The sequence below is a fragment of the Podarcis bocagei genome (genome assembly GCF_964188305.1).
Source record: "Podarcis bocagei genome assembly, chromosome: 8".
Lineage (NCBI taxonomy): Eukaryota > Metazoa > Chordata > Lepidosauria > Squamata > Lacertidae > Podarcis > Podarcis bocagei.
In genome coordinates, this window is record NC_138133.1 from 45,018,274 (window position 1) to 45,033,743 (window position 15,470).

At 43.6% G+C, this 15,470-nt stretch overlaps 1 protein-coding gene across 1 annotated transcript in view; it reads left to right on the forward strand.

Moving 5' to 3' along the window:
• Positions 1-805: 805 nt before the first annotated feature.
• Positions 806-15,470, forward strand: part of LPIN2 (lipin 2) — a 47,460-nt gene continuing 32,795 nt past the window's right edge. Inside the window, exons 1-2 of the mRNA XM_081205586.1 lie at positions 806-962; positions 13,689-13,889. Of these exons, the coding sequence (XP_081061712.1) occupies positions 13,698-13,889 (192 nt within the window). The 5' untranslated portion in view covers positions 806-962; positions 13,689-13,697. The remainder of the gene's footprint in view (positions 963-13,688; positions 13,890-15,470) is intronic.

Below are 15,470 nucleotides of genomic sequence, written 5' to 3' on the forward strand. Positions count from 1 at the left end.
TTTGATTAAGTATTCACAAGCATGTTCTCATCTAACAAGAATGCTTTGTATTTTTTTAAGTGTCTTAAGTTGACAAAGAAAAACAAAAGGAAGATATTAAAAAGCAGGGGACCCACACTGGCAGCTCACATTGAGAATACAATACCTATCAGTACTTTTATCAAACATATGAGTCGATAGAAGCCCTCCAGATCCATGTTTGTTCAGATCCATGCTAGATTGGCTTATTATTATTATTATTATTATTATTATTATTATTATTATTATTATTATTATTATTATTAAGTCTTCACTGCGTGGAGGATGCTGGGTGTTTATCCTTCCAGGCTCGAAGGATAACCTGTAACAGGAATGTTAATGTGTAGCTTATAATATGCAACTGTATACTGTATAGGGCTTCAGCACGCCCGAAGCACAATGCGCACGCTGGCGCTGGCTACTGTATATGCACTCTGGAAGGAAGATGCGCCCGATGCGCTTGCAAGAGTCTGCAAGCAACAGATCACACGATCCACTTCAGGAGGAAAAGAAGAAGAAGAAAGCTCCTCCCTGTTCCTGCCGACGCCGCCACCGCCACTAATTAGCCCGGGTCGTTTTACATCGCAGCAGGGTGGAATGCTGGGCGCGCGCTCGAGAGAGAGAGAATACCGTGGCCTCCCGCCCCCACCCCCGCTCCTCGTCACGTGCGCCTCACCTCTCCCCCCCTACCCCGCTAGTTGGTGGCTTCGTCGCGCAAGAGAGCGAGGGGGCGCGAGAGCGGGAATTTCCGCCGGGCGCGCGCGCTCGCTCGCGTGCGTCACCCCCCCCTCCGCCTCCTCCTCCTCCGGCGCCGCGCGCTGGCTGCGTTTCCAGCCCATTCAGTTCATTCAACCGCCGCCTCGAGCGCCTGGTGGCTGGTCCTCGCCCTCGCCAAAGCCTCTCTCGCTCTCCTGCCTCCATCCCACGGAGGGCGGACAGTCAAGGTAGGCAAGGAGAGGGAGCCCCCCTGACCACCTCGCCAAGGCAGCCTCGGGGAACCGGGCGGCTTCAAGGGGCCACCACGTCCCCGTCCCGTCGTCCCCCCCCCCCACTTCCTCTCCAGCTCCGCGTCTGGTCCTGAGGAGGCTCTGCTGCTGCTGCTGCATCCTTCCTTCCCTCCTTCGCCCGCGCGCAGCACGCGCCCCTTCCCAGCGTCGCCTTCGCGCCCGGGTCCCTCACCCCAAACAGACGCCGGAGGAGCTCAGGACTCGCGGCTGCCTCCACAGCTGCGCAGGGAGGGGGAGGAGGAGGGAGTCCCGCCGAGGTCACAGGGCGCAACCGCGCGCCTCTCCTCTCTTTCTGGTCCCCACCCCCTCCCCCCAGCTTCCAGATAGATGGTGAGGGAGAAACCCGTTTCCCTTGGCCCTCGCCAGCCCTGTTTGTTTGCTTGCCAGTGTATCGGGGAAAAGGAAGCTGGTGCTAGGAGGTGACCCACGATCAGCGCCGGCTGTGGTGCCTTCCAGCAGAGAGGGAGGGGTGGGGGTGTAATCTTCCACTGTTTGTAGCATAACTGCATGCATTGTGCGGGGGTTTTTTTATTGTCATCAGGGCAGTGTTTACTCAAGAGCAGCCACTGAAAGCAAACATGCAGGTTTTTAGCGGCCCCTGATTGCAATCCTTTACACAGGGTTTACAGCCCATTGACTTCAATGGGATGTAAAGTAAAAGTGAGTGCCTGGCCGTTGGTTTTCTTGAATTCATGTGCTTTGGTTGCTTGGGTTCTGGATGTTGCTGTCTGCTCCTCTGATTCAAACCTATGGTTGTAGTGTCTGTGATGCATGTAGCTCAGTGGGTTGTTAATGCTTCTGTGACCATTAATGTATGTTGTGAGCTGGGACTCTTGTTGAACTGCTGCTTGAATGAATGACTAAATGAATACATAAAGTTAAAATCATGCTGAAGTCTTGGTTGAGATTACCATGAAAGCCTGGCACATTATTTATGAATTTGCAACCGCTGTCATGTGCTAAGACTTAATCATACTATACCAAATTCCTAGCAAATCTTCTGTTAAGTCTAAAACAGCATTTTTTAAAATAAAAAAGTAGAACCATGTGTTTTAGTCTGAGATGTCATAAATATTGACCTATTTATGTCTTTCTTTAGCAGTGGCGTATGTTAAAGTAAACTGTCTGATATGTTTACGCACGGTGTTAGGTCATCTTTTACTTTTACTTTTACTTCTGATAATAGGAGGTACAGCCACATATCTATATGAAGGTACTCTGGGGTCTCTGCCTGACTGCCAGAGCAATCAAAACACATGGCAGGTAGCAATGGAGCAGTGTAGCTACTGCCACATCCAGAGCCCCATCATTCAAGTTGGCCTATGCAGAATGTGGAGGGGGAGTCACAAACTGTTCCAGGCTTCGCCAACCTAGACTTGATGTAGCAATCTGGCCTGAATTGGACCCTGTGCCATCAAGTGATAGTAGTGGAGCTGGCTTGGGATTCAGTGGCTCCCAGGCTGGCTAAGCCCTTTCTCTGGGGCACTCTGTTTTGAAACATTCTGCAGACTACCATTGGTAGAAAGCTTTCCAACAGGTGGAACAAGGATATCTGTGCCAGCTGAGTAAAGCTAGTGTCACTTCTGTTTTTTAAAAAATGATATTTATTAGAAGTTTAAAAATTACAGAAAAAGGAAAACAATAAAAAATTTAACAAAACATACATTACAATATAATAAAAACATAAAAAACAATACAACAATACAGCAAAAAGAAACAAAAACACTAAAACACACATCCAATATTCCATATCTTTACCTTTCATTTACTTGTTTCATCGACCTCCTCACACCTCCCTTTTTTGTATTCTAGTTCAATTAACTATTTCAGCAAATTCTTTCCATCTTTCTCAGTTTTTGTTCTATAATTTATCTTAACGGTCTAACCTTAAATTTTTTTCATTTTGGCCCATTATCAATCAGCTTTTACTTAATTCTTTATTACATTTCTGCTAAAACCATATAGCTTCATTCCAGCATCCTTCTAACATTCATTAATTTTGCAATGTTTTTGTAAATATACTTTAAATTTTTTCCAATCTTCTTCCACCGACTCGTCTCCCTGGTCGCTAGTGTCACTTCTAGGCCAGAGCCTGATGGAGCTGGTCTAGTCTGGGCTCCCCCCCCCCTGTAGTGGATTGCAGATTTGGGTTAGTACATTACTTACTCATGGGGGGGAGGGGAATTGACATTTAGGATCCTTTCTAATGAGCTAAAGCTCCCAAATTTGATATATATGTAGAATAAGACATCCTGATTACTAGAAATATCTGAAAACTGGAGGCTAAAAATGCACCCCAGACAACCTGAAAAGGTAGACTTTGGCACGCAGATAGCCTGAGGTATTTGAATTACTTGGAAAGTCTAATAAGAAGATATTTGCACAACTCTTCCTAAAAAGAGAGACAGTGAGTGTGTCACCAGATGGTTAAAGCATTAACAGCATGGGGGGTGTCTTTTTAAAAAGGTATATAATTCTCAGAACATCTCATGGATACAAAAACCTGAAAATGAAAACGTACACCTACTTTTCAAAATAGGATATAAAGTTTGCCTTCTAATAGGGACCAACATTTTAACAAATTTAGTCTGCATATGCACCTTGGAGCTGTGGAACTTCCATTGCTTCTTCAGGTTCGATTTGGGAAAGTTCAACAAAAAAATCTGTACTTGCACAGTCAAAACTTAATTTGTGAGTACTTTAAAGTCCATTTGTTGGTTCTTTGTGCCACCATGTTGCCAACAACCTGGCCTTTCTGCAGCACTTCTTTACATCACCCCCTGGCAGTCTCACAAGTTCCTGTTGTGAGGTTTGAGTTTCTGATTGTAATAAAAGGTGGTTAAGTGAATTTTTCTGTGCTATCTTAGGCAGAAGTTAATCCTGTTGAATTCAGTGAGACTTACTGACAAGTGAGAGTGTGTAGGATAATTTACTTACTGGTTTGTAAAATTTCCATCATGCCTGTTGCCATAAAGTAGTCTCAAAGTGACTTACGATAGTAATGGAATTGCCCCTTTATCAGTCTTAGGATACTTTGATGAAGACACATTGCATTATTTTCAGCACAACATTGTCTGATGCTTGTTAAGAATATAAGACTTGTCTTCTTGAATCAGATTAAATTTCCATCTTATCTTGCACTCTGTCTTTAGCATTGCAGTGATGCTGAATGAAAGACACATACTCTATTGTCCTTCCCTCCCCCTAAGTTTGGTAATCAAATGTACATTGCACCTGGATAATAAATTTTCCTTTTTGGTTATTGTTAGTGAACTTCTGTGAGAAATGATGCTGATTAGTAGAGTTCTCTCTGTTATCTCTAGGATATGGACACAGGGATTGGAAGTCCCAATACAAGCTGGGGTTTCAGAAATCTTAAGCACTCATTACTGCTGATGTAAGGCTGCCGGTTGATCAGTTCTTTATTATGAAGGGCTGAAACAGATACTGGTATGTTATTCACACAATTAGTAATTCCCACCTCATGACTTCCATTAAAAAAAAACAAAAAACACGTAGTTGCTAATTATATAAGTAAAATCACATTTACTTTGGTGCTTTTGCGGATCAGAGATATAAAACCTTGTTTATTTCTTGAGTCCTAAAGAGGAGAGAAACCATTTAAGGCTACACATTGGTTAGCTCTTTCTAGATGAAATAATAGGACAAAGCACACAAGGATTTAGTCAGTAAGGCAAAAGAAATTTCAAAATGCATGTGCATCTATTTTATTTGTCCTGCGATCTTAAATGAAAACAGGCAATAATTATGCTTGATTAGTTCTATTACAATACCCAATGGCAAGCTCATGTTTCCAGAATATGGCTTGATTGCTGACTTCAGACAATCTGGTTATCCTACTTCTCCAACAGGCACACAGAGACTGCAATCCTGTGAATCCTTCGTATGGGGTAAGCATTATTGACCACACTGGAATTTTGAGTAAAGATGCATAGGATCACATATTAGTCTGCGACACCCCCAAGTGCTTGGAAAATAGTAAGAGGAAAGTTTTGGGAGAGCTAACTTAAGAAATTCCACATTTTGGAAGCCTCCCGTATAAAAGCTGCCATGATTCTTGCCTCCTGAATCTGAACCTATGGAGGCCTTGGATGTCGTGGCCTTATGGGACGAAATGGTGTGGCCACCATAGTATGGCATAGCTATATCACAATATATGTGCTTTGGTACAGTGGTAGAATACTCTTTCCCAAGCAGTGGACTCTGGGATGCCTGCCATATCCATACGAACATTGGCTTCCTGAGCTTCCTGACAGAAAAAGAGAAGGGTTAGTGGAAACAACTAGAAAACATATACCAAGAAAATACATGAGGCTAGCATGTGTTGGGAGGTCAGCACCCCTGATGAGCTCAGATGTTGTCAATTGACTGTTGTCATGCAAAGGTATAAACACCTGTGGAGATGCTGGCTTAGTTATGCCAGAAGGATGAGAATTAAACAGTTTGCTACACTGTGAGTGGGACACGGGTGGCGCTGTGGGTTAAACCACAGAGCCTAGGACTTGCCGATCAGAAGGTTGGCAGTTCGAATCCCTGCAACAGGGTGAGCTCCAGTTGCTCAGTCCTTGCTCCTGCCAACCTAGCAGTTCGAAAGCATGTCAAAGTGCAAGTAGATAAATAGGTACCGCTCTGGCAGCAAGGTAAATGGTGTTTATGTGCGCTGCTCTGGTTTGCCAGAAGTGGCTTAGTCATGCTGGCCACATGACCTAGAAGCTGTACGCCAAAGAAAGTGAGATGAGTGCCGCAACCCCAGAGTCTGCCACGACTGGACTTAATGGTCAGGGGTCCCTTTACCTTTTACACTGTGAGTAAGTGAGGTGAGTCTGAATGGGAATGGATGATGCTAGGAGTCCTGCTGACTTCTGGTTTGTGCTCTCTCCCCATCTCCCTCCCTCTCTTTCCACTTGTTCATCTCACCTTCTGGGCACATTTACTTCACCCTTAGCATTTGTCAAGAAAGTACAGCTGACAGATAGATAGAGGAGATTAGATCTCTTGTGTTTATGGCACAATGAGATGGGATTACAAGTGTTAAAAATTAACATGTTTTGTTATTGAAAGCCCTTCACAAGCTACCTAGAAGTGAAATAATGACATGTGCTCAAAACATGGGCTGAGCCAAACGTCTTCTAATAAAAACTTTGGCATAAGAGGGACCTTTTGGGGGCCCTTCAATCTTTACTGGAAAAACCCTTACTCTGGTTGTGCTCTACAGCCCCGTTAGTTGCCACTTTGGTGCCATATTTTGTTTGAAAAATGAGCCCCTTTATCCTAATAACAGCTAAACTGATTTGGCTGTGCGATTATGTTGATGTCGGTGGCAAAGGAAGCTAGTTTAGAATGTGGGCATTGTTTAGTTTGCCTTTGGTGATGTCACAGTTGCCAAATCTGACTGGCTGCATGGTGTTACAAGGAAGGAGAAAAAGGAGATTTTTGAATTTTAAAAAATGGTGCCCAGCCAATCAAGGCTGTGGAGAAGCAGCTCACAACGTAGTGCTGCTGTCCACCAAATGCCAGATATATGGGCTTGTGGGTTGTTTGACATGTGTATCAGGAAGTGCACCTTCTCTCTGCAGTCCCTGAAAACAATGTCCTTAACAATGTGTTGGGGTTTACACAAGTTATTGACCCTTTCCCCATGCATTACTTGAACCACCTAAGTAGACCACAGAAGGGTTGGTTTGTTGTTTTTGTTTACATGCTGCATTTGTTTATTTGGTGCTATCACAGTGATAACAGCAATCTACTTGCACACTCAGCATCCTTGTTAGATATCCTAGATATCCTAGCAATACCTTGAGGTTCTTTTGTTTTGCCTTTCTGGTACAGGCAAAGCAGTAATGAAGTTCAAAATGTATTTGCAGTGGTAAATAGCACTAAATCCTTCCCCCGACTGCAAATTATGGTGAAATTAACATAGTGATATTAAGCAACTTTATTTAAAACACTTCAGTGTTTCGTGCTGTTTAGTGTTCTGTTGCTTGGTTTTATTGTGTGCACCTGCTTTTTCCTATGTAACCTACCTTTGAAACACCTGGTGATTAAGGGTGGGAAAGAAATAGTATTAAATAAAGGAATAAATACCTTGACTAGGGTTTATTATAGACAGAGGAGCTAGTTGAAATAGGTGGATAATGACAGGAAATTTTCAGTGTTTTCAAGAATTGTAACAACATTGCAAAAAAAAAAAAGGAAAAGAAGTTTCTTTTGGACTGCTGCTTGTAAGATGGTAACAAAGAAATAGCTTAAAGTATTCGAATTTCATGCAAGTGAATCTACATGTATCTGCAATGTTCTATAACACTACCACCAGCAGCATATACAAGAAGAAAGCTAGAAAGAAAAGAAAGACTTGTGTTTTTTTAAACAAGGATTAAAAAATATAGAAACTTTCTAAGTTTTAGTCTGAACCAACTTTTTCGACATCTGAACACCTGGGGTGTGTGAGAGTTTTCCTATTACAGTGGTACCTCGGGTTAAGTACTTAATTTGTTCCGGAGGTCCATTCTTAACCTGAAACTGTTCTTAACCTGAAACACCACTTTAGCTAATGGGGCCTCCTGCTGCCGTCACGCCACCAGAGCACGATTTCCGTTCTCATCCTGAAGCAAAGTTCTTAACCCGAGATACTATTTATGGGTTAGCGGAGTCTGTAACCTGAAGTGTATGTAACTTGAAGCGTATGTAACCCGAGGTACCACTGTATTGACAAGGGCTTTGCATTATGAGAATACAAAAATGAAATTGTTTATACCAGTCTGGTATTTAACCACTTGCCTAGTTTCTCGCAACAAGGAAGCCACCACGGGCAGCTCGCTTCATTTCCGTGCTGGGTGCAGAGGAAGCAAAGGGCACTCCCTCACACCTGGTGCAGAAACACAAGGCACTGCCAGAGGAGGAGCAGAGTGTTGTCTCTCTTCTGGCAGCACACAGGCCACTCACCTGCATATAATTCATTTGCTACAGCACCCAGGTCAAAGACAAGCGTGATACATGCAAGGCAGCTTCTCTTCCAGACTCCACTGCCTACCTGTCCTTTTGTCTGCTGCTATCCTTCACCTTCATCCCAGCCCCCTTCAGTTAGGTATCTGAGCTCATACCTTGCATTTTGTGACTGGATTGATTGATCTGTGATTCCATCCCAGTGCTCCACTCTTGCTGTTATTCCAGCTGCACTGTGCATAGCAGCTGACAGCAGTTGACCTATCCTTTACAATGTGGACACGCCCATGCCCATGCACCCTGTTCCCACGTTTGGACTATGGGCCAGATATGAAAAACAAAAGCTAACACGAAACCAGGTAGACTAATGTCTGGAGGAAGCCAGAGAAAGCTGTGGGCGCACAGAAAGAAAACCTCTTTCTTCCTGTTAGCCTGTGTTACGTCCTGAAGTGAGCAAGCATGCATCTCCTGCTTTCACCTGCCCACTGACGGAATGCAGTCTGTAAATTCAGAAAAAGGCATGTGCTAAGCAGGCCTGGGATTAAGTCAGATAGGAGAAATCACATGGTCAATAGAATGAAACTAATATCATGTGACTCAGAATGCAACATCATTGCCTATCACTGTAAACAGAGCATGACTGGTTATCTCTAGCAGCGAAGGACAGCTGGGAAAGCCCATATAGTAAAGATACCACACACGGGCTTTCTTGAGATTAGTTGTTTTTAAACTGCACCAGTATTCTGTAAGAAAGCTGAGGAAACATTTTCAAACCTTTTTTATTGTAGAAAGGAATACCAGTAGTAGTCTGTCCTTATGTTAAGTGGTTCTTTAACATTGAATGAGCATTTAGGTTTTTCACACACACACACACACACACACACACACACACACACACACACACAGGTTTACTAAAATAAAAGAAAAATATTAATGTGGCATAGAGTCAGTTTGTAACTCTTATTCCATTATCTAATGGCTTCATCAGAGTGTCGTAAATTCTGTCATGGTACAACAATATAAACTTCATATATATGTTGTCTCGCAACTGCCGAGACAACAACTTAATTCCCACATGCTTCCAACTTAAATTCCACTCTAAAACCCCAGCTACCGAAAGGATCCTGAAACGAACTGAACTATCCCTAATCAGAAACGAACTACATAAGAAAAGATACCTACTAAACCAAACCAACAAAGATCTGCTCACTCTTCACCTCAAACTCTGTAACAAAATCCACCCTGCACTCTGGGACAAATGCAAACAACTAGCCGTTTGGAGAGCTGAAACAGAGTCCTCACATAAGACAGACATACACACCAACAAACTCCACAAACTAGAGAAACGCCAGAAGCCCAGCCACCCTCCACAACAACCCATGAAACAAACAGTACATAACATATCAGACAGGATCCTCACCTCAACTGAAACCAAAGTACTCTCCAAAGGTTTCAACTTTGCAGTCGCCCCGAGACGCATCCCCACGGAAAACATCATATGCGGAGTCGAAGCTAGCCTAACCAAAATCAACCCAGATGAAGCCAATAAAATCAGACTTGAAGTCACCAACATCCTCTGCTCCAGCAAACCACCCAGAAGCAATTTACACAAAGAAGAACAGAAAGCACTCACCAACCTGAGGAAAGACAACAACATAATCATTCTCCCAGCAGACAAAGGTAATGCCACTGTTGTGATGAACACATCGGACTACCAAGCAAAACTATCAAATCTACTCCAAGACCCTACCTACCAACCTATAAAAACAGATCCCACCACCTATCTGGAAAAAACCACCAAATCCAAAATAAAAGCCTCTCCTATCAGTGAAGAAATCCAGCTAAGAATCATCCCCAGAGAAAAATCATCCAGATGCCCCAAACTCTACGGTCTCCCCAAGATACACAAAGAAGGAACACCACTCAGACCAATAGTCAGCTCCATAGGCTCACCTCTACAAAATCTCGCTAAATTTCTCGCTAAGCAACTTCAGCCCTATGCAGAATCTATCGCTTCACACGTTACAAACTCCTTCCAGTTCATAGAAACAATAAAGAAGCAAAACCTACACCCCGATGACCTACTTGTGAGCTTCGATGTTGTATCTCTCTTCACACAAGTGCCCATTAATGAAGCCTTGACAGCCATTCAAAACAAATACAATCCCCCCGAATACATCCTGGACCTGACCAACCACTGCCTAACCAACACGTACTTCATCCACAATGGACAAAGATACAAACAGATAGAAGGAGCACCTATGGGATCACCCCTCTCACCGGTCATCGCAAATCTGTACATGGAACACTTTGAAACCAATGCTTTAGACAAATCAGAACACAAACCCAAACTTTGGCTCAGATATGTTGACGACACCTTTGTAATTTGGCCACACGGGAAGGAAAAACTAGATAGCTTCCTCACACATCTCAACAGCCTACACCCCAAAATACAATTCACTATGGAAATAGAAGCCAACAACCAACTTCCCTTCCTTGACGTCCTAATCTACAAAAAACCTGATGGCTCCCTAGGACACACTATCTACCGGAAAAAAACACACACCAACCGCTACTTACATGCACAATCACACCACCACCCTGCACAAATAAACTCCGTAGCCAAGACTCTCATCTCCAGAACCAAACGCCTGGCTGACAAAGACCACTTGACAACTGAGTTACAGAATCTCTCAAATGTGTTAATCGCCAACGGATACCAGCAAAACAGGGTTACGAAGCTAATCCAAAAAGAAACACCCCCCAAAAACCAAGACACAGAAGAAAACAATGGCATGGCCCTCCTTCCTTATATCAAGGGCACTACAGATAAAATTAGCAAAATCCTCCATAAACACAATATCAAAACAGCCTTTTGCACCAACCAAAAAATAGCCAATATCCTCAGAAACCCAAAAGATAAAATCCAGTTAGAACAGTGTTTCCCAACCGGTGTTCCGCGGCACACTAGTGTGCCGTGAGACACCGGCTGGTGTGCCGTGGGAGGGAGGCGGGCGAGAGGCGGCGGCGAGAGGCGGCGGCGGCGAGGATCCGCGTCGAGCCGGGGCGGCTCCGCGGTGGTCGTGCCGAGCGGCGGGGCAGCGCGCGCAAAAGGGAGGAGCGCAAGACAGCGGAGGAGGAGGAGGCCGGCATGTCCGGGCAGCAGCAGCAACAGCAGCAGCAGCAACTCCCGGCGACGGCTCCTCCTCCGCCCGCTATCGCAGCCGCCGCCGCCTCAGCTGCCGCCGCCGCCTTAGCTGCCCTCGCTCTGCTGCCTCCTCCCACCCCGGCAAGGGGGAGGGAAAAAACGTTCACTTTTGTGCGTCCCTCCCGGCGTGACGCTGCGCGCTGACGTCACGGGGCGGGGCTTTAATGGTGGTGTGCCGCGAGATTTTTTTCCGGTAAGCAGGTGTGCCGTTGCCCAAAAACGTTTGGGAAACACTGAGTTAGAAAACCAAGGGGTCTATGAAATACCCTGCAAAGTCTGCCCAGCCACGTACATTGGACAAACAAACAGACGAATAAATGCACGTATCGCAGAACACAAGAATGCCGTCAAAAAAGAAGAAAAAACTTCCTCTCTTTACCAACACATGAAAGAAACAGGACACGAAATTAATTTTGCAGATTCCAAATTGCTCTTTAACATGGAACATCACCACAAGAGAATAATCATGGAAGCCATCGAGATAGAGAAACACCCTCACAACATGAACAAGCGTGACGACACGTCCCGCCTGCCAGACATCTGGAAATTAGCCCTCCCCACAAAAACCGACACCAGAACCAGAGGCACACAGAACGCCATCTCCAATCAACCACACCAGACCCAAACCCAGACCCTCTCCACAGATAAATTACAGACACCATCCAGTAGCCAAACCATAGTGGCACCTCCGGATGCTGCACCCCCCTGCAATCCCTACACTGATCTGGCTGGCACAGGGCACAAAACCACAGCTCGCCCCTATACACGAAGCCAAGCCAGAGCACAACTAAGTGCAGTACAGCCATCTTCTCAGAAAAACTCTTTACAAGGTCAAGAGGTCAAGACACGAAAGCTTTAGCAACTAATCCACACCTAATGACCCTCCTAAGTGGTACTCAGAATATCACTCAAGTAATCACTCAAGATATCCCTCAAGTAATTAATGAACAAAAGAAGAAAAGGCACATTAACCTAGGAACTTCCTCTCTGCCCAGAACGTTGGAGGCTATACACCACACCCCCTCAACAGTATTTATAGGAACTCAAACACTGAGATCCTGCTCTGTTCTAGTAACAAGAAGCCGAAAGCACCAGCCTGAAGATGACGAGTGAGACCTCGTCGAAACGTCGCCTAGACACCCCAACTCTTACACGGGAAGACACCCGAAGACACCAAAACCTACATTCCTGTACCCGTGAAAATCTACGAAAGCAAATATATATATATATATATATATATATATATATATATATATATATATATATGCTTTCGTAGATTTTCACGGGTACAGGAATGCAGGTTTTGGTGTCTTCGGGAAGCCAAGCCAGAGCACAACTAAGTGCAGTACAGCCATCTTCTCAGAAAAACTCTTCACAAGCTCAAGAGGTCAAGACACGAAAGCTTTAGCAACTAATCCACACCTAATGACCCTCCTAAGTGGTACTCAGAATATCACTCAAGTAATCACTCAAGATATCCCTCAAGTAATTAATGAACAAAAGAAGAAAAGGCACATTAACCTGGGAACTTCCTCTCTGCCCAGAACGTTGGAGGCTATACACCACACCCCCTCAACAGTATTTATAGGAACTCAAACACTGAGATCCTGCTCTGTTCTAGTAACAAGAAGCCGAAAGCACCAGCCTGAAGATGACGAGTGAGACCTCGTCGAAACGTCGCCTAGACACCCCAACTCTTACACGGGAAGACACCCGAAGACACCAAAACCTGCATATATATATATATATATATATATATATATATATATATATATGCTTTATTGGTTATCAAGTTAGGTGTGCTTGCTCTGCTACTTGCTGCATATTTAACTATTGCTTCACCCTACCTTTTCATTACATGAAGTTCCATAATAGCACTTAATATGAAATGCCATTTTAATCATCTGAAAATGGAATTTTGTTTATTTTATGCAGTACTCACATGCAAAGTAACCAGTTGTGTACAACAATCTAAGCTGGTTATTAGGTCATTTTAGAAACTGATTAGGTCATTTTGAAATGCCGTCAAATAAAAGAAAAAAACTAGAACAGTAATAATATCTAGTTCATATAACTGGAACCAAAATTTTAAGGACTGGGCTACAGGATCATCCCATCCTCCCATCTTCTGTCCATTTTCCCCTGCCCTCCTTCCTAGTTTCATCATTAGATGCTTCTAAACTTAGTAGTTCGCACACGTATGTAGTTTTCTGGATTCATCTACACTTCATAAGTAAACACTTGCTGATAGGCAACTGAACGTTTGAGCTATAGAGATTTTTAAGTGACGTTTATCAATTCCTAAAACTGTAGAAGCTGGAAACTGATATACTGGATATGGCATATAAAGATAAGCTGTGTGTAGAGATCATGGTCTAGAAAAGCTTCTTACACTTTTATGCTAGTGACTTGGAGAACTTTGGAATTTTCTTATGTGCAACCATGGCTACCTAAATTTTGATTAATCATTTCAATCAATTTCTTCTTTGCAGCCTTAAATTATGAATTACGTGGGGCAGCTTGCAGGCCAAGTTCTGGTGACTGTTAAGGAACTATACAAAGGAATCAACCAGGCAACGCTCTCAGGATGCATTGATGTAATTGTAGTTCGGCAACAAGATGGCACATACCTTTGCTCCCCATTCCATGTCCGATTTGGAAAGCTTGGTGTCTTACGTTCGAAGGAGAAAGTTGTGAGTATCATGAATGATGGGGACCTTGTAATGAAAACTATTCTGCAGTTTCGTCTATATAAATCTATTTTTGAAAAGGGGGGGGAGCTTTAAAAGGGGAATGGATGCATTTGAGATTTGATACAGGATGACTTGATTTAAATCAAATTTCCTACTGATACTGCATTTCTTTCAAACAATGGTGCAGATCTGAAATATAAGCCACTCTAATTTATGACTAAATAGAGTATTATTAACCTTGTTGTTTCGTTAGTACAACAAAGACTTGCATCTCTCTGTTGCATGCTATGTATTTTGCATGCGTTTCTCTTTTAACCTACAGAGGAGGGGGGTGTCTTTAAACTATTGTAGGGCTGATCTTATGACTAGCAGCCATGAGAGTTTGTGAGGTTAATTTGTTGACAGCAAATGCCATACATTCATTTGAATTTTGTCTGTCTGAATCTACTGTTACTCAATTTCACTGGGAAACCAGTACCTTCATAGTAATGTGAGTTCTAGTAGAGAGGGAGGAAAACTTTTCTGTCCCTTTCTTTACACTATGCACAATTTTATAAGCCTCTCTCCCATGCTTCTCCTTTGCCATTTTTCTAAAATAAAAAGCTTCAAATAGTCAACTTTCCTCATACATCAGATGCTCCAGGCCCCTAATAATGTTAGTTGCTCCTTTCTTCATCTTGTCCAGCTATTCAAAATCCTCCTTCAAATGAGAAAACCACAACTGCACGGCATTCCAAGTGTGGCCACACCATATATTTTTACAAAGGCATTATGATACTGGCAGTTTGATTTTCAGCCCCTCTTTGGCTTTGGTGGGTTTTATGGGGGGGGGGTATAGAAACTTCTCATTCAGCAGACATGAGTGGATGTTTTCATTGAGCTATCCATAATGATCCCTGGTTTTCTTGGTTAGTTGCTTCTAGTTCTGGTGTAAAATGAATGAATCTCCTTAGTCATGTTTAGGAACTCTAGTGAAATGAACAATCAGTCAGTGTTGTTGCTCCGGATGAGCTACTCAGGAAGGTGACAAGGAATGAGTGCTTTGTCATGGACTCAGCATTAGGTGACTCTGTCCCTGCAGATCACATTTGGCTTTGGGCAGCTAGGTTGCAGCTGGGCCAAACAGCTGCCGATACATGATACAGCAGTGGTCACAAACCTGGATTACTTTAAAAGTCATGGATTTAAAATTCATGGAGGATAAGGCTTCCAGTAGCTATTAGACATGATTGCTGTGTACTACCACCAGCATCCAAGACTGCATGCCTCTGCATACCAGTAGCACAAGTAGGGAGAGTGCTTTTGCTCTCATGTCCTACTTAACAGACTTACCATAGGCATCTAGCTGGCCACTGTGAGAACAGCAAGATGGGCTAGATGGGGCTTGACCTTACCCAGCAGAACTCTTCTTAACTTCATTCTTGGCCAGTCTCACTGGTTCATATGAGGTATGATGCAACCTGCTTCTTTCTCACCTCTCTCTCTCTCTCTCAGCTTTGATGAAGGAAGTGGCCGCAGTTGCTCTTTCCTGCCTTTCTCAGTCTCTGTAACATGTGTTGGTTTATGCTAGTGGGGCTGTTA